General features: G+C 45.7%; 1 protein-coding gene across 1 annotated transcript in view; it reads left to right on the forward strand.

The window, feature by feature from the left end:
- The window catches only part of DPP7 (dipeptidyl peptidase 7), a 44,123-nt gene extending 25,774 nt beyond the window's left edge, over positions 1 to 18,349 (forward strand). The window contains exons 5-13 of the mRNA XM_063174789.1: positions 1,010 to 1,145; positions 4,436 to 4,517; positions 11,664 to 11,830; positions 12,957 to 13,017; positions 14,822 to 14,940; positions 15,024 to 15,180; positions 15,497 to 15,561; positions 16,395 to 16,465; positions 17,548 to 18,349. Of these exons, the coding sequence (XP_063030859.1) occupies positions 1,010 to 1,145; positions 4,436 to 4,517; positions 11,664 to 11,830; positions 12,957 to 13,017; positions 14,822 to 14,940; positions 15,024 to 15,180; positions 15,497 to 15,561; positions 16,395 to 16,465; positions 17,548 to 17,689 (1,000 nt within the window). The 3' untranslated portion in view covers positions 17,690 to 18,349. The remainder of the gene's footprint in view (positions 1 to 1,009; positions 1,146 to 4,435; positions 4,518 to 11,663; positions 11,831 to 12,956; positions 13,018 to 14,821; positions 14,941 to 15,023; positions 15,181 to 15,496; positions 15,562 to 16,394; positions 16,466 to 17,547) is intronic.
- The last annotated feature ends 683 nt before the right edge of the window (positions 18,350 to 19,032 follow it).

Consider the following 19,032-nt stretch of genomic DNA (forward strand, 5'->3'; position numbering starts at 1 on the left):
CAGTGCTGGAGAAGCACAGCATTTCCTGGGAGATAAAAACCAGACCACTTCTGGTGCTTATAACTGTGCCAAATTAACCTGAAATTACTTGCAGGAGGTTTCAGGTAATGCCAGTCTCCAGGGCTAGAGAAATGCAAATTGCTTTACACATGGGTGTTGTGGGAACGGTATTTACTGAATCACTTGAGGTGGTACAGAGGGAGATTGAGTGCTTTTAAATTTGGAGTTAGACCAGGTTTAATCTGTGTTTTGGGGATGTCGTTTGCCACCCCCAATGGCCTCAGAGGAACTCTGCAACCATTAGCAAATTAATGACTTCTGTCATCCTGGGTCTGTCTAGTAGCTTTTGATCCATGTGTAGATTCTTGCCCTGGCACTGAAGCTACCAAGGTAGCTTTGACTTTTCTTGTTGCATTTGTTAACTTTTCCCTTTCCCTGTATCTGTGCTGATCAGCTACACAGTTGTTATTTGGAGAGGAGGGAGAATAGCCTTCACTTTCCAGGACACCTTTTCCCAAAACCCTGGCAAAGATCTGACTAGTTCTAACTACTTCTTGTCATCCTGTATGCAAAATGTACAGTGTGTCTTCTCTCTCTGAACAGTGAGTGCTTCACTCAAACCCTGCTTTGCTCTGCTGTGAAGCTATTGGTACATGCTCAGGATGGTGCAAATTTAAATACTGAAGCAGGATTTACATTTGTCTACAGAAGCAAACTGAGCTGCTGTGTTTCCACCAGAACTGGTGTGAGCATTTGGGGAAAGGCCAGTAAGAGCACTGTGTGCTGGTCATTGGCCATAACTGGATCAACATGAGGATGAGGCACAAAGCATCACATGTATCCATTAACATCATCCATATCACTGAGCATGTGTGAAAACATGAGGCATCACAGATATTCATGAGCTTATTGTTACCTTGGTTTAGGTGAGCCTGTGAATGTTGGCCTGAACTTCTGAGTTATTGCAAGCTGTCTTTTAAAGGAAATAACTGTTGTCTCTCTTTGGTAGCTATGGAGGAATGCTGAGTGCTTACCTGAGGATGAAATACCCAAATGTCGTGGCTGGAGCATTAGCTGCCAGTGCTCCTCTGCTGTCTGTGGCTGGGCTTGGAGACCCCACCCAATTCTTCAGGGATGTCACAGCAGTAAGTAGCATCTCTTTTCAGAAGCAATATTTTCTTCCTTTAGGAATGCTGTTTCTTTTCTAGAATGGTGTTTAAATAGATGTCTGTCCTCACGGCATCACTGCTAAGCAGGGAGTGCAATGAAATGGTAACCTGAAAGGAAAAGCAGTAGCTCCAGCATGGCTGAGCACTGCCTCCGCTTGGGCAGCTCAGGGTTCAGAGGTGCTGCTCCAAGAAGCACAACTCCATGCCAGTACCACTAAGAATTGACTTTCCCTTTTCTAGTGGCTTGACTGTATTACAGCCTGAAATTTTTCCCTTGTGCCTGGCTGAACACCTTTTGGATAATTTATTTTTCAAATCCTCTCCCAAAATGCTGTATTGGTACCAATGATTCACAGCATCTCCTTAGTCCAAGGTGATTCCATTTCAGTGAAGAACTTGGAAATCTTAATTTCATAACTAAAAATGTGCAGGGTGTCTCAGGATCACTGAAACTAAAATTTAAATGTGGCTTTTGCAGTTTAAGGCCATGAAAAGTTAGTGTTAGAACTGACTTTGATTTATCTTATAAGGAAAGAAATGTACTAGCTAGTTGTACTGAAATCTTGTGATGGTGTCTGTTCTGCCTCTTTTTTGATATAAATTTCTAGATCTGGGTGACACAGATGGCTAGTCTGAACTGTCTTTGTTGTCCCGCAGTTGGAACTGAGGTCTGTGCCTGGTGCAGGAGCCAATGAGCACACAGAGCTGAGACCTTTCATGCTTTTCTGCCCAGAATTATTTGGGGCCTTTGAAGTCTTTTATACAAGTTACAACAAAGAAGTCGCACAGAACTTGTTCACTAGTCACCTTAACTTTTCTGCATGTTCTCCAGTCAGTGTCAGTTCACTATACCAGAGTGGTCTGACATTAGCATGGGAGATGTCTCAGGGGTGATTTTTACCTTGCAGCTTAGTCTTAGTTACCTTTGGGCCACCTTAGCATTCTTCTCCCCATCCCTCTGGTCTGGAGGTGATGCATCTTTGTTGACACATTCTTGTCATTCTTGTGTTACTTTGCTATTGTTCTCCACTTTAAGGACCACACCTGTGTATGTAACTTGTGGTCTCTTTGTTCTTATTTATATACACTAACAACTTGTTTCAATGCAGTGACTTACAAAAGAGATAGCTTTACCAGTAAGTGTAAAGAAGAGACTATTATATTAAAATAAACACATTTGGAACTCCTAAGTGCATAAAAGAATAACAGACATCTTGTCTTAGAGTTACACATTTTCAAACAAAAAATGTAATACCATTTTGTATGGAAAAATTCACAGCACCAGGGGTTTATGTCCAAAAAGGAGACAGAGGAGTCCTGTAATTTTATTAGAATAAAGGAAGAGGCCATGAGGCATTTCCCATGGGGTCTTTCACATGGTTTGGGAATGCAACCCCCTTTCCATCCTAATTTCCTGGGTGCATCACCCTCTTCCTTTCCCCATTGGCTGAGGTACTTGGAAGGTACAGAGTTCCTGAATCAGCTACTCTATGTCTCCCTTTTCTGTGCGCCTCTCCTTTTTTTTTCTTTTATATAGCAAAACACTGTTCATAATTCTATTAAGCCTTTGTTCTTTTTATCAAAGTTCAGGAATTTAACATGGCCTTGGCTGAGCAGTGGCCCATGTCAGTTAGTAACATTTTCTAGAACTGGTAATTTCTTCTGTTACTTCACTATCTATAAGTCCCTGGCCCTATCTACAAGCAGATTAACAGTCTGTTTGTAAAGACACATTCATCTTATTCCTTTCAATTTAGTCAGCTAACAGGCCCCAGTGGGAATTTCCTTTCAGCATCCTTGTCTTGCTTCAACTGTAAATATGCTGGGAGTCATAACACACCCTCAAACTTAGGGTGTGAAAAAATCTTTCCAACTAATTTAAAAATCTTTTCATGTGAAAAGACTTTCCGACTAATTTAAAAATCTGTTCTCTCTGCAGTAGTAAATCAAGCTCTGGGCTGAGCTCTTAAGCAAGCACTATGTGGTTTCAAAGTACTCCCTTCCATCTTCAGTGTGGATGTTGCTCTGATTTGCAATTTATGCATCTGAAATCTGATTGTTCTTCTTGCTGAGAACACCCATGAGAGCTGTTAATCCCAATGAAGGCACAGGGAATGACTGCAATTCCTCCTGCCTCTGCTAAGCTGAACTGTTTCTGGTCTGTAGGGGTCCTCGTGCCAGGCAGTGCTTGGCAGCAGCCCAGCAGTGCCTAGAGGAGAGCTCAGCCATCACAGCAGCCAGAGCAGACCTGCTCCTCTGTCCCAGGCTAAACTATTCCCACACTCCAGTTAGAGCCATTAGCAGGTGAAGATCAATAAGCGCATCCAGAAGGATTTTTGCAACTCCTAAAGGGATGCCCAGGTAAACAGTGAAAAACTCTAAAATTATTTATTTAAACATAATTATCTGACAAAGGCAGAATTAGGAAGAAAAGAAAGGTGCCAAATCTATTTTTTAATTGAGGGTGGGTCTTTATAAGAAAAATGCCTAGCTAGTGATTTGTGGTTACTTACCTTGCTCTAGCCAGGTAAAGAGACCTCAGAAGAACCCTAATAATTCTTCTTGTTACAAAACACTGGTTGCCAGCAGACCTAATCTGCCTTACAGCTTGAGAGAGGAGAAAGAGCTTGAGTTCTTTGGGCCTTCAATCACAGAAACAACTTCATCCACCATAACCAGTCACAGCTCTTCAAACCTAACTTAAAGTGCTTTTTCAGGATCAGTAATAGTTTTCCTAAGAAAAAGAACATGGTAATTTGGCAGGCCACTAGCAGGCTTAAGAAGAAAAGCAGATCTTGGTCTTGTACTTCCAATGCATAACTGACTTCTCCTATGGTTCCTTCTCACAGGCAAAGTGCAGTTTCAAGGACTCAGCTCTGTGTTTAAAACCAGCAAAACCCTTACGACCCTTGCAGCCTGCCTCTCTCTCTGAGGCATGCTGCATATTCTCTTGCTGCTTCATGCTCAGTCTGATGCTCCATGAAGGGCAGAGTGTTGTGTCTGACAGGTCATCCCAGCCAGACCTGGTGACACAGCTGCTGCTTGGCCTGAGCTGTCCAGAGTGTGGCTTCTGCAGAGACATGCTGACTCTCTGAAAGACAAGGCAGAAGCACTGGTGTCACTGCTAATGGAAATGCAAATGAGGTGCTGAGCAGCGGGCCAATAACCCCTGTCATCTTCTGGTCTTTCTGGCAATTCTTTGTGTTGCAGCCTCCTAAGTATCTCCTGTGGGAAACTGTCATCTCATATCTTTTCTGTCCCTTCAGGATTTTCAGAAGTCCAGCCTAGGCTGTGTCACAGCTGTCCGTAAAGCCTTCCAGCAGATCAAGGACCTGTGCCTGAGTGGAGGTAAGAAGGGAGCCCTGCATATGGCTCCCAAGGGCAGCCAGCATTCCCAGACATGGGGGGAAAATGTTGATACTGCTTTACCTCAGCTAGTTGTTCAGATAAGTCAATGCAGATGCCCATATGGCTTCCTCTTTCTGCTTGTACTGTGACCATGTTCACAGGTGTTTTCAGGTGAAGGGAAGAAGTGAGAATGTTGACTCCATGTTCAGAAGGCTTGATTTATTATTTTATGACATATATATTACATTATAACTATACTAAAAAGAATTGAAGGAAAGGTTTCCTCAGAAGCTAGCTAAGCTAAGAATAGAAAAGAAAAGAATGATAACAAAGGCAGCTCTCTCGGTCTCTGTCCAAGATAGCTCCATCTTGATTGGCCATTAATTACAAACATTCAAGATGGCCCAATCAAAAATCCGCCTGTTGCATTCTACAACAGCAGATAACCATTGCTTACATTCTTTTTCTGGGGCCTCAGCTTCCCAGAAGGGAAAAACCTAAAGAAAGGATTTTTAGTGAAAAAGATGTCTGCGACACTTGTACAATTTATATTTTTCTTTTATTAACAGTTTCAGTTAGCATTAAATTGGTAACTGATACTGAAACATAAGTGTGATGTTACATTTTATTTAAATGATACGCTCTGTCTCACTCCTCAAAAATGTACTATTTATTCCAAGCCTGTCATCCTCCCCTGAAGTATCATGAATCTGTAATCCCATTGGCCACAGTCTTATTCCGCACCCACCTTGAATCTCCCTGTTAAGCTGTGTGAGGGAGACCAGGCTCTCTTTTGGCCCTTTTCTCCCTAGGCCCTTCCCTTCCTGAACCTTCCTTCTCCGTCCTGAGCCTTCCCTTCCTGGAACCTTCCCTTCCCTATGCGTGTGGTGCCCGTACCCTGAGCACCCACTGGTCCTTCTTCCCCTGCCCCCTCCCCTCCCACCACCCCACTGCCCTGTCCCTCCTTGCAGTAGACCAGCTATCACTTCTGCTGTTGTCCTTGTCCCTAGAGTGGATGTAGGTTGCTAAGCACCACCCAGTGCAGCAGCAGCAGGGACAAGAGACCTTAAATCACTTAAAAAATAGATACTTGAAGTGTTTAGTTTTTTAAAAATCTTTCCCTATAGTCCTGCCTTGATGTGTGTTGGAGTCATCATAGGAGGTTCCTGCATGCTGTTGGGACTCCTCTTTCCTAAAGACTGTCCTCAGAGTGTGAAATACCCCTTTCCCTGGCCCTGGTGTGGGGTTTTGGGGAAGGGGAGAGGCAATGTGTGATCAGCACTTCTGCTGGACTCCTCCTTGCTCGAGGCAAGCTGCTACTCCCCCCCTCCTGTAATAGCTGCACGCCTGTCCAGACCCAATCCAAGGCAGATCCAGCCTTTCTCAGCTGGCTGTTTCGGGAGTGGGGGCAGGGGAAGGGTGTGGGCTCCATGCACAGAGCTTCCCATGCTTCCCTTGCTGTGTTGTCTCCTGTGTTAGTCATGTCCCCCTACCACCCCAGAGCCCCACCTCACCCAGCACTCTGATGGGCCCTGGGGTGGGAGAGCACAACTGTCCATCAATAAAGGGAAGCTGAAGCATTTGAAGGGGAAAAAAACAAAACAAACAAACAAACAAACAAACAAAAAACCCACAAAACTAGGGAGAAAAGTGCCAAAAGAGAGCCTGGTCTCCCTCACACAGCTTAACAGGGAGATTCAAGGTGGGTGTGGAATAAGACTTTGGCCAATGGGATTACAGATACATTATACTTGGGAGGATGACAGGCTTGGAATAAAGGGTACATTTTTGAGGGGTGAGACAGAGCATACCATTTGAATAAAATGTAACACCACAGTTCACCCTTTTTTTTTTTAGAAAGAAAAGATTAAGAGAAATATGACAATTAACGATTTTAAAATGCAGCAGTAATTACACCATTTTGCAGCATAAAAATAAATACAATTGCAGTGAGGATTATGTTTTAAACAGTCCATTTGACTTGATGTTTGCCTTTGGTGGTAGGTAGTGTTCAGTTCTGAAAGGGTGCTAAATAGTTTGGTGGGGAGTAACCTTTTTTATTTTTCTGGAATAGTAAGGAGATTGGTAAAAGGCAAGGTAGAGTTATTTTAACACGGCACAAAGATAAAATGAGCATTTAGTTGTAATAAACAGGTTATGTGGGTCCATATGGGTGATTGCTTAAATAGCTTCTGCCTTTGGCACTAAGCTCATATGAGAGTTTTGGGATTGGCCTTTTCAGCGTGACTGGCCTAATAGTGTCACTTTTTCTAATTGGCTTTTCGGACCACCACAGCCGCCCATTTTAGGCTGAGGCGCCAACTTCTGCTCCCCCTCTCAGGGACAGGGAATCACCTGGAGCCTCCCTGGACTCCAGGCAGGTTTGCGGCCTCAGATTCTCACCCTTTGATCTGAGCTTTAGTGATTCTTTCACCTTCCAACTGGTTTAACCCAGAAGACTCCCCGGATTTAGGTCTTTAAAAGAAAAACAAAAAGAAAAAAAAGAGATTTGGCAATCAGCTAATACCTATACTCAGGGAGCATTCACCATAAAAACCATCAAAATACTTTCCCAGACACCATTTTAGGTTTTTCATTTAGGTTCTGAGATTCAGCCTCAGAACCTACTGAGGACAACATAAACCCAACAACAATTTTGATTCAGCAGTCTAATACTATCTGAACACTCGCTATTAAAGAAGCAGTCGAAAATTGCTTCTCATTGGATCTACCCTTGTGACCTGACAGGCCTCTGCTTTCTAAAACTGAAAACAGGACAATCTGCAGTATGAATACACATTTAAACTAGAAAAGCATAATTGTTAAAACTACTTCATGGGAACAGGAGGGAAATGGAGAGAAGACAGGTATTGGATAATAATAATAAAAAGGTTACAGGGTTTTAGGATAAAAAGTTCTAGCTGACGAGCTCTTTTCAGCTCAAGTGGATAGGGATTGAGAACTGGGGAGGTTACGGGGAGCCTGGGACTCCGCAAAAGAAAAACCTTTTCAGGGTACCCTGCGTCTTCAAGCGGTTTGCTCCCAGTAAACTACCCAAAATAAGGAAAAAGGGGTATGGATTGCAGAGAAGGATATTATCCTGCTCTTGGGGTAATAGGAGAAGGAGATCATAAAGTAGAATTTTCAATTCAATGATATATACTAGGTTGTTAAAACTGGTATTACAAAATAACTTAAGCTTTGGGTTTTGGTTTCTTAGCTTCGTCTCCTTCCAGCTCCTACCCTGTGGGATTTGGAAGGTGGAATGTGGGAACTAGGAGTTGGAGGGGGGGTTGGTTCATGAGAGACAGGGAAGGGGCGGAGTATGGGGGAGAAAAAGCGGGAAGAAAGGGATTTTGGGGAGGAGAATTAGAAAATGGTGCCGTGCCATGTGGCTGAAGCAATCTTGGCTGACACATGGTCATGGCTGTGTTGGAACTCTAGGCCATGCAGCCACAGCATACAGGGTCGTAGCCATGTTGAGGCTTAGCCGTGTGGTTGCTGTGCCGGGCTTAGCAGGATGGAGTGTATTCCCGGGGATTTGTTTAGGGGAAGGTGTGTTAGGGATAGAATTAGGAAGAAGGAGCAGTGACGGGGGAAGAGAGTAAGACTGAGGAAGGAGGTCACGGAACTGACAAAAGCAGTTTTGGGGAATATGGGGCTCGGGCAAAGCTGAAATCTGCTTCCTCGTCTGGTGGCTCCCCTGCAGAAACTGGTGGGCTTTGGTGCCTTCTTTCACCACTGCTGTGGTTCAGGGCTCAGGTTTGGTGGTCTGCACAGCCCGTCCACTCCAGGCAGGGGGCAGCAGGCTCAGCCCTGCCACCACAATGACCATGCTGTGAGAGGCAGGCAGGATGCACTCCATGTGGCTTCTCTGGGTGCCTGGGCTGCACTGGCTGGTGGTGGTGGGATGGTGGCATGGTATCTCACGGGGCCTCTGCGTAGTGGTGGTGGGGCCGCAACTGCAGCCCAGCGTAGCCACCCCACAGTGCCAAAGGCGGTGCTGAAGTGGTGTTCTGCAGGGTTCTGCGCTGTGCCTGTGGGGTGATGGAGGTCCATTTTCATCTTAGGGTTGTCGGTGCTCGAGCCTCATGTTGGGTGCCATTGTTGCTGTTCATTTGTGGTCCCTGGGAAGTCCCTGGGGGACCCCTAAGCCGTATGTTCACTGGTAACAGCAGGCAGGCAAGGAGACTACACGCAGCTTCTGAGGGTGCTAATTTGATGAGGTTTTATTGGGGGTCCTACCCCCGGGAGCAGCATGGTTTCTGAAGGAGAAGGGGGAAAGGGGGAGAGAGGGGGAGCCTAGGGAGAAAAGGGCCAAAAGAGAGCCTGGTCTCCCTCACACAGCTTAACAGGGAGATTCAAGGTGGGTGTGGAATAAGACTTTGGCCAATGAGATTACAGATACATGATACTTCAGGGGAGGATGACAGGCTTGGAATAAAGGGTACATTTTTGAGGGGTGAGAAAGAGCATATCATTTAAATAAAATGTAACACCACATATAAGTAGCTCTGTGGGGCTGTGGTGGTTTGACAGGAAATAGGTTTTCTGAGATGCTGTGGTCAGGCCAGTGGGTGCTCAGATTTTAATCCTGGCACCTGGTTTGGCCACTGGGGCATTGGATCCGCCTCTGAGAACACGGGGGGTTAAAAGCACAGCTCTCCCGTGGGAGGCTCTCTTTGGATTTCCAGCAGGAAGGGTTCGGATCTCTCTCCCGCTCTCTCCCGGCCCAGCTGCTGGCTGTGGAGAGGTGGGCCTGCCCCCCCCTGCGGGTGGAAGGGTGGAAGAGAGAAGTACCAGGAGGCACTGGGCAGCCCCCGCCACCTCTTCCCCGGAGACAGAGAGAGAGAGAGAGGGAGGGAGCCGTGCCTGGGACTGTTATCTTGGAATTTGATATCATGTGCTGCGGGCACAGCGGTGAAGGGGCAGTGGGGGAGAAGAGGAGTCTGGCTGGCCGCTTGTAGGAGCTTTTAACCCTTTGTGGGCAATGAAAACTTTACAGAACATTAACTGTTCCTAGAAGAGAGATAAGAGTGGAAGATGAAGAAGGAATGGGCAAGTGTTGAAGGTCTGGGCAAGGGCGAGATGTCAATAGAGAAGAACCTTGGGTGGAAGAGATGATGGAGTGGCATTTTTGCTGGACTCTTTTTGTATAGCCATGGACAGAACCACGTTTCTTTGTGATACAGAGACTGTATTCCAGGGAGGGCAATGCCCCAGAAGCAAGAGGGTTCAGTGTTGGTGCCCCTCGGCTCCAGGGGGTGAAAAAATTGGGGGGGGGGACAGATGTCCCAAAGGAGAGACTGTGCCCTTTTTGGAATGGGACAAGGCATCCTTAAAAGACAACCCTAAAAGCAACTCTGGTCCGTGTTCAATGGTGAGAGCACTGGACATGAAAGGAAAAGGTCACCATGGCACAAGAAGGACTCCTCTCCTCTTGATGAACTGAAGATTGATTGTCTGAAGGGTGGTGCCAGATCAAGAGTTGGTGATTTGGGGAATGTATTATATTGGAAATTTGGTGGGGGAGAAGGGGAGATGGATTTGTAAGGTTTTCATTTTCCTTGTGTGTTTCCTTTTTTTTTTCTTGTAGTTTAGTTAATAAAATCTTTATTTCTAAGTGGGAGCCTGCTTTGCTTATTCCTGGTCACATCTCACAGCAGATACCAGGGGAAGTGTATTTTCATGGGGGCACTGGCATTGTGCCAGTGTCAAACCATGACAGGAGCTTTGCACAGTGTTAATGAAATCATTTTTTTTGCACCAAAGTGCAAAACCACTTGCAGGTATAAACCACTTGCATAGTATTTATACTTAGTAAAGCCATGTTTCACCAGATACTTGTCCTTAATATCCACACCATGAAAAGCTGTTCTGGTGGGTATGACAGCTGCATGACTCAGCTCACTGGACACATCTGAGAAATATGTGGAGGGCAGTCTAGGTCCTGAAGCAATCATTCAAGTCCCTTCCATCTCTGGTCTTGGACAGTTAGGATAGACTGGTGAAGACCTCTGCAATGGCTCCTAAGTAGGCTGGACCAGATGCCATGGGCTGATGCAGCATCTCCTGGAAGCCGTATGTGGTGTTGGGACAGATGTAGTGGCTTCTGGGTCTGTCTTGAGCCCTGGTCTGTCATGCTGTGTGTCAGGAGCTGTGTGCCTCCCAGCTGCTGCTGGTCCTGGAACTGCCAGAGGAGCCCAAGGGATCCTTTTAGCTTTGGGTAACAGCAAGAAGAATGCTACTGCTAACCAGTCAAGCTCTTTGAGCTCTGCCTGGAGCAATGCTTCCTGCAGCTGGGTGTAAGGTGGTCATATTTAAGGCTTCAGCCCTCAAGTGTGTATCCAGAGTCAGGTCCCAGGTCGTGGGTTTCCAAGCAAAAGCAGCCATGCTCTAGTGGTCAGCTGTAGAACAGGATGGGGACAGGATCTGTGACTCCAAAATGTGGAGGATGAAAATGAAGGGAGCAGCTTTCTGCAGCAGAAAAGCAAAGGTGTATGGGTACATCTTGAAGGAATGTCTTTAAAGATGTATTTCCTGACTCCAGCTGACCTCTGCATCCCACTGATGTTTGAAGGCGTGTCTTGAGATCTTGAGAATCTTGAGAATCCTTTGTGAGGACTGTTCTCATCTGGCAGTTCTTACTGTAGATACACCCTCCTCCCAGGAAGCTGCACTTAATTTTTTTTTTTTTCCCCTGGGGGTGGTGGTGGTGTTTGTTTTTTTGGGACTGGGATTTTCGTTTTGTTTAAAAAAAAAAATTTAGTTGTTTTTTTTCTTCTCTCTGTCAGTTTTTCCAGCTTTTGAATCTCATTGGTTCCTAAATGTACCAAGCTGCTCTGCTCACTGTTTCAGCTGGGACCAATTCTGTCCTGGCAGGTGCTGATTCCTCCAGGCTCCCCAGGGAGCTCCATGAGGGGCAGAGCTTGGGCTTAGGGCCACACAAGGTTGTGACACTGCTCAGGGAAGCTATGCCTGAATGTTCTGTTAATGGGTGTAAATTTAGATGCAATGTGTCCTTTCCCCTAAAAACCTCCTCTTACGTTACAGCATCTTCTTACTCCTGAGTGAAACGAGATGCTGAAGCTTGGTATTACTTTCCTCTGTTGAAGTTTGCATCTTTTATTTTCCTTTCTTTTGCAGCCTATGATGAGATCAGCAGCAAAATGGCCACATGCAATAAGATCTCTAACAAGGAGGATGTTTACCAGCTGTTTGGTTTTGCTAGAAATGCCTTCACCATGATGGCCATGATGGACTATCCATACAAAACTGACTTCATGGGTGACCTCCCTGCCAATCCAGTGAAGGTGAGGACATTGGTGTGAGTGGGTGAGTGGAGCTTAGGACACTGTCAGGCAGACACCATTGGTGTTGGTCACAGGGTGACCAGTAGTGGTGGATGTTGCAGCCCTTCCAGTCTGACAGTAAATCTACATAATTGAAACTTCTCTGTGATGGTGACTGCTGAGAGGTTTGCTGGAGTCACTCCTATTCTGCTCTGCCTTTACCTTGGACACAAACACCTGTGCAAGCTTGTTGACTTCAGCTTTTAAATACTAAAAGCTTACAGCTTTAAAAAAAGAAAAAAAAGTAGTTCTGTTGTAGCCCATCTCAACATGCTTTCAGAGATGTATTTTTCTTGGTGGGTAAGGATGAAGATGTGAAAATCAGGCTCTTTTGAAAGTATTATCCAGGAAGCTGACATACCTCAGGTATAATGCAGAAAAATACCTGCTGCTATGGGGGCTGGGAAATGGGTGAACTTTCAAGAGAATCATAGATGGCAAAGTGTGGGAAAAGGGCCAAGTTCTCAAGGGTTTACAAAGACCTCTAAGACACCAGCTGCTTTTGAAAGGTACCAGCTTTGATCCCAGATCACCAGAGGCTGTTGCAATTCTCATTGTCTTCTGGTGTCTTGTCAAGCCCATGGGACTTCCTTTGCCTCTGGCTTTGTGGCATTTAGGGTTCTTGTCCTACCTGGAGCACACTGTGCAAGAGGTCTCACAGGCTCTTCTGCTCTGGAACTCTGGACATGCTGCCTCTGGCTCCACCAGGCATACAGTTTCTTCTAGGGTCTGTTTAATGACCTCTAGAATGGAAATAATTAGTCTGCACATTCTCCTCAATCCCTGAAAAGGACATTAAAATATTCTGATTGTAGAAGGAACTTTTGTGTACCACTGTGGCTCCTCCACAGCTCCCTAACTTGGTGAAGGAACTGTCTGCCTTTGTCCTGCCTCATTGCTTCTATGTATTTTGTTGCTACAGGGGAAGAAGCTAAAAACTTCCAGACCTGTTGCATTAGGCCTTTGGAAAACTACTGAACCATAAAATATGTAAATAATAATTTTAATGAATCTTCCAGCTTAGCCCTTCCACAAAGCAACTGGTAACTGTTCTGTCTGCCGTTTGCCTGTAATGTGTCTTACCCAGGTTGGCTGTGAACAAATTATTGCCCATAAAGACCCTATTGAAGGCTTGTCTGCTCTTGTTGGTGAGTTAATATTATCAGTTTAATCTTTTATGTACCACCACGTGTTCTAGAAGCACCTATCAGTAGACCTGTCACATTGCTGTGTCAGGGGAGCTAGGATGACTCTGATCTCTCTCTGGGACATTTTGCCTCCTGTTGATTTTGTCTGTTGGGATGTCCCACAGTGGCCCATAGGCTCATTCTCTCACCTTTCCCAACTTATTCTTGTCATGTTTCTCAGGCATTGAAGCCCCATAGCCTGTTGTCTGTCCATGTGATGTGGACTTCTGAGAATCTTAGTTCTTTTGTAGAAGTTTACCCATACTCTGGCTCCAGCAGTCATGGGCTCCGTGCACATTCACTGAAGGAAGTTTTCTGGTCTCCTTGTTGAGAAAAAGTCCTGTGGTCTTAATCCAGGGGCAAGGCAATCTTAAATACATCTTGTATACACACATACACATTTATCTGTGTGAGCACTTATTTTGTCAGCCAGCAGCGTTTGTAAGGAAATTATTAATAGAGATAAAATTCAAAGAACTTTTCAAAAGTTCCTCATAAAATCTCTCAAGTTGCTTATTAAAAACGAGTTCTACCTTGGTCATTATTCAGAAAAACAGGTTCTGAGTGGCACCAAAAAAAAAAAAAAAATTAAGGAATTCTACCAAACTTGAAGCAATTTAGTATGACTGGGAGCCAATTTTTTTTTTTCCAAATGATGTACATGCTCCAAGTCAGAAATATACCAATCCTTAATCACTGCTAAAGATATTTGGCTGGCAGCTAGAAGCTTTCTTAAAACACATCTTGACAAACCTGTCAGATCTACTGAATGTATTCACATGCTACTCCTTCTGTGAGGAAGAGTGGTAGTCTTGTTTCTTTGAGATGAATAAGCCAAGGGTGGATTTCTTCCTCCCAGTTCTAGGGGTGCATCTCATGCCTCTCCCTGTCTCCTCAGGTGCATTCACTTGGTGGAGTTTAATCATACAAGAGGAATGATCCACCATAACTTTAGGTGACTGGCTTTCTTCCATACTTGACCCTCTGTGTCATACAGAAAAAGACTTTTTTCTACATGTGCTTCATCAGCCCACCTCCTGCCAGGTAGAGTGTAGTGCCATGGGCTGTGATGCAGAATTGGCAACAGGTAAATAGGGACAATGTGAATGGAGATACTGATTGCTTCCAGGGCAATAATACTCCATCTCCTTAATGTGAATCCATTCCTCTACCTGCAGAGAACCAGACTAGCACTTATCCATCATATCAGGTCTCAAATGGTACTGCTGTCACATCAGGTTTGCTTGGTTCATGATAAGGGAAACTAGTGTCCCAACATCTCTTTGAAAATCACAGGGCTCAGGGTGCCAGAATTTTGATCCACATTTAGCAATCAGAGCCTCAAAAGAAATTGAATAAAATGCCAGAATTACATGGCTTGGAAGGAGTTTTCTTCTTGAGAAATCAGAGGAGTAAGCTGAGCAAGATGCCACAGGGACCTGCTCTACTGGGCATAGCTGAAGCCCTGCTTGCCTGCTAGGCTTTTAACCCATTACAAAGGAAATTGTCTAAACAGGACAATATTGCATTGAACTGGGGACAATAACCAAGTTTGTGTCATCTGAAGGAATTTGTCAGCCCCATATGAAAGCTTTGCCATAAAGTTGGATTTTAACCTTGCACAGTTCCGGGCTCTGTGAGTTCTGTCCCATCCTTGCACACTCACGCAGCCATTGGCTTGGTTTTGGCCATGTAGTTTCATGTGGGAGATGATGGGTGAGACAGCAGTTACTGACTGGTTTTGTGCTGTGTTCCCACCTGGCAGGGGTGTTCTACAACTCCTCTGGCTTGGCACAGTGTTATAACATATATCAGCTGTACCAGTCCTGTGCTGATCCCACGGGCTGTGGCATCGGTTCAGATGCAGAGGCTTGGGACTACCAGGTAAGAGGTTAGAGACCCCAGCAGGTTTCAGCTGCTATCCTGTCTATGCCCCTGCCCCATGGCAGCTCTTGTACTTCTCTTAGGTTTGTACCGAGATCAACTTAACGTTTAACAGTAACAATGTGACGGACATGTTCCCTGAGATGCCCTTCACTGAAGCTATGCGTGAGCATTACTGTTGGAACAAGTGGCGTGTGAGGCCGCGAGCACATTGGCTGCGGACAAACTTTTGGGGGGAAGGTGAGTTGTAGTGATTACTTGTCCCTCTGTGTTACCCTGTAGCGGTCTCCCTGTTTCCCTCTGTCCAGCTGAGCCCCATGAAGACAGGCACAGCACACTAATGAGTCCTGGCAGAAAGTCACAGCCTTGTGCTGACTTGAGCCAAACAGACCTTTCTGTATCTCTTTGGTAGAGAAGAAGATAACATAAAAACTACCAGTAAATTGTTCAGTTATTTGATGTTTTCTGTTATTGGCATGTTTGCTGCCATAGCCAAACACATTTGGATAACTGGGCAGGAAGGAGACCTCTCAATTATGAACTCTCTGAATTTCAGACCTGAAAAGTGCGAGCAACATCATTTTTTCAAACGGAGACTTGGACCCATGGGCTGGAGGTGGGGTAAGCTTGTGCATTCCTGTACCCTGAACACAGAGCAGCCTTTGCAGGTGACATACTGTCCTCCCTCCCTTTCAGAGCAGCACTGGTAATTCAGTTTTAACCTGAGTTTCTGTAAGCAGCTGTTTCATGATGAACCACTGAACCACTGAGGGCTCTTGGGACACTACACTGAGTAGTGCCCATCAGCCAGGAATACTGATGGAACAAATGTGGCTTCACTGGTGCAGGCACGGCAGGACCTTCCTTACCCCACACCCAGGGTCTGAATCACAACCTGGTGTGTTTCTGTGTTCACACGCAGTTTCAGTGATGCCAGCCACGTGCTCCTGGCTCTCTCTAGTCTTAGCACACTTGGTGAGACCAGATGGACACTATGAGCAGCGATGCAAACTACATGTTTTGTCTTAGATTCAACAAAACCTCAGAGTGCTGTCAGTGTCCAGTCTAAAATTTAAAAACCCAGGACTGGATTTTGTGCTAGTGGAGCTCCTGATTGAATACAGAAGGTCAGTGTTTTAGGCTGGCTTGGGATCCCACGAAAAACAGGCTGCTTACGGTGCATGGATCCAAAGGAGACCTAACTTCCTGTACTGTACAGTACAGTACCTGTACTGGAATCAGCTGAAAGTTCCCAAGTTGCAGAAAACATTCCTTTCATTTTGGACAGGTGATCTGCTTCATTCAGAGTGTTAGCTGTGGATACCAGCTGTACCAAGGATGTCTTCCCATGCTTTTCCTCAGTCTTGCCCAGATCATGTTCCAATTTTCAGAACTCGTGTCCAGTTCTGCCCAGTAACTTGGTGAGAACTGATCTTTGCTCCTTCTCCTCCCAGATAAACAGCAGTCTCAGCCCTTCACTGATTGCACTTACCATTAAAGGAGGTGCCCATCACCTTGATCTCCGGTAAGTACCAAACTTTCCTTTGCCTAGCAAAATCCTGATTCCCTGGGTATTTGATCTCAGCAAGCCACAGCCCAAACAACCAGGAGATATTTTAGAATCACAGAATCATAAGAGTTGTTGAGGTTGGAAAAGATCTCTAAGATGCACCCAACATCACCACCATGTTCATGACTAAACCATGTCCTCGAGTGTCACATCTTCAAGTTTTTGAATGCTTCCAGGGATGGTGAATTCAACACTTCCCTGAGCAGTCTGTTCTATTACTTTGCAACCCTTTCCAATAAAAAAAATTTCCCTACTTTTCAGTCTAAACATCTCCTGGTTCAACTTGAGGCTGTTTCCTCTTGTCCTGTCCCTTGTTACCTGAGAGCAGAGCCTGACCCCCACTGGGCTACAATCTCCTGTCAGGGAGTTGTAAAGAGTGAGATGGTCCCCCCTGAGCCTCCTTTTCTCCAGGCTGAGACCCCCAGCTCCCTCAGCCATTCCCAGTGCTCCAGACCCTTCCCCAGCTCCATTCCCTTCCCTGGATATTCTCCATCCCTTCCATGTCCTGTTTGTCAAGGGGGACCTAAAACTGACCTCAGGATTTGAAGTGTGGCCTTACCAGCGCCTAGCACAGGGCAAGTACCTAAAGAGGATGGGTACAAGGCTATTGCAGCCCAATGTAGAGGAGTGATCTTCTTACCCAGCCCAGGCCTCTTTCAGCCTCCAGGGATGCTGAGCTGTGCAGAACTTGGCACTCAGCTCACCTACTGTCATTAGATCATGTTCTTGCGCACGGGGTGGCACAAGTGTGAGACAGCCTGCAGCAATCAGTCACATGAAGTAGTCCAGTGCCATCTGGCATTAGCTATCTGCCTTTAGGCCTGGAGCAGAGGGAGCAGCAGCCAGCAAGGGCCAGCTTGGGCCTGCTGCCCAGCTGTACTGGAGATCAGACACTACAACTTGGTTTCCAGGGCACACATACGAAGCACAAACCAGTCAATCTCTCTCTGTCCTTAAAATCACAGACTCGGCCTGTAAAGGAGGCAAGTACCAACTGTCCAGTAACTGACACTGGTCTACTTTCCTCTGCTTTTTAGGGGACACAACCCAGCTGACCCCCCATCCGTCACAGAGGTGCGCAAGCTTGAAGCCAAGATCATCAGCAGCTGGGTGAAATCTGCAGGCATGGAGCAGGTGCAGGAGCAGCGCGCAGGAGCTGCAGAAGGCAGCCAGCCCTGAGCCCTTCCATCCCCGCAGCCCCTACGTGCAGCTACCACAGGAGACAGGAGCCTGCTGCACTGGTTCTACTGTACTGGCTGGGACACTGTTCTCTCCTCTGCCATGATGGTGGGAACTCCCTTTTCCAAAGTGTCCCACTTACACCTCATTGAGCGTGAAAAGAAATACAAAAGGCCAAATCACTGACGGAAGCCAAAACCACATTTTCTGGTCTCCATACTTGCCTGCTCAGAATGAGCGCTGTTACAAAGGGCAGCAGAAAGCATGCCTGGAAGGTCCAAGAACCATCACAGCCCTGAACAGGATGGTTGCATGAAGCACCTTAAGGTTGAAAATAAACTATTATTAGAGAAAAAGGAAATACTAGAGGGTTAGTAGAAAAGCAGAGGTATAATTATGACTGACACAGGGTCACGGTGAGCTCCACTAGTGACCAGTTATCTAAACCAGACTATCAGTCTTAGCCAGAGCTGTGGAGTGGGGCTGTTTTAGTTTTAGCTTGTCAAAGCGATTCCAGTTGCTGAGATGTAGATTTACGCTGTTGTCACTCAAGGGCTGTGTGTTGGTGACCAGTAAAGCACTCTTCCACTGAGACATCTTCAGAGCTTTTTAAAATCAATTACAAGTATATTAAAGTCTGTGATATAAAAGTTTATTAAAGGGTGTGATATAATTTCATGGCTTGGAAGTATAACCAAAGAAGATAAAAAAGGTTCCTTCTCACCTTCCCACACAGATGAATCTTTGCCCACGAACAGGTGCTACTAGACTGACTAAGCACCAATAATTACTAGCATAACTACATGCCAAAATACTAATTCCTAGTAACTGGCTGCCTCAGTTGGTTTTACTTTACAGTGATTTTATGAGTTAGTGGAGAGGTTTCCTGAGTTCCCAGAAGTTTTCACTGTTTGTGCAGCACAGTCACAGTAGTGCTTGGTATCATTTTCTGCACTGCTGGGCCCTCCAATGTCACAGTCGAGGCGGTCACGACATTAAAGCAGGGACCACAAGCAGTCTCAGTCTCAGTTGTCAACCGTTAGCAACAGTTGGCAACACTTTATTAGTGAAAATGGCTGATCTTTTATACACTTTCCAGTTGTTTTCCATCCAGCTGCAGAATGCTCTTATCTTTCTTCTCTCGATCTCCTTGGTTATGGCCTTGGAGAAAGCTCCTTATCAGCTTCTCGCTCCTTTAGCTAACAGGCCCGCTGCTAGCCCCTGGCCACACTCCCTGGTCACAGCAGGACTGGCTCCCAGAGCCAATGCTAGTGTTTCACAATATTTGGGTGCTGAGATCTGTTTCAACCACCTCTGCCCTGTTCTTAACAAAAGACGAAAGC

The sequence above is a fragment of the Melospiza melodia genome, chromosome 22 (assembly GCF_035770615.1).
Source record: "Melospiza melodia melodia isolate bMelMel2 chromosome 22, bMelMel2.pri, whole genome shotgun sequence".
NCBI lineage: Eukaryota > Metazoa > Chordata > Aves > Passeriformes > Passerellidae > Melospiza > Melospiza melodia.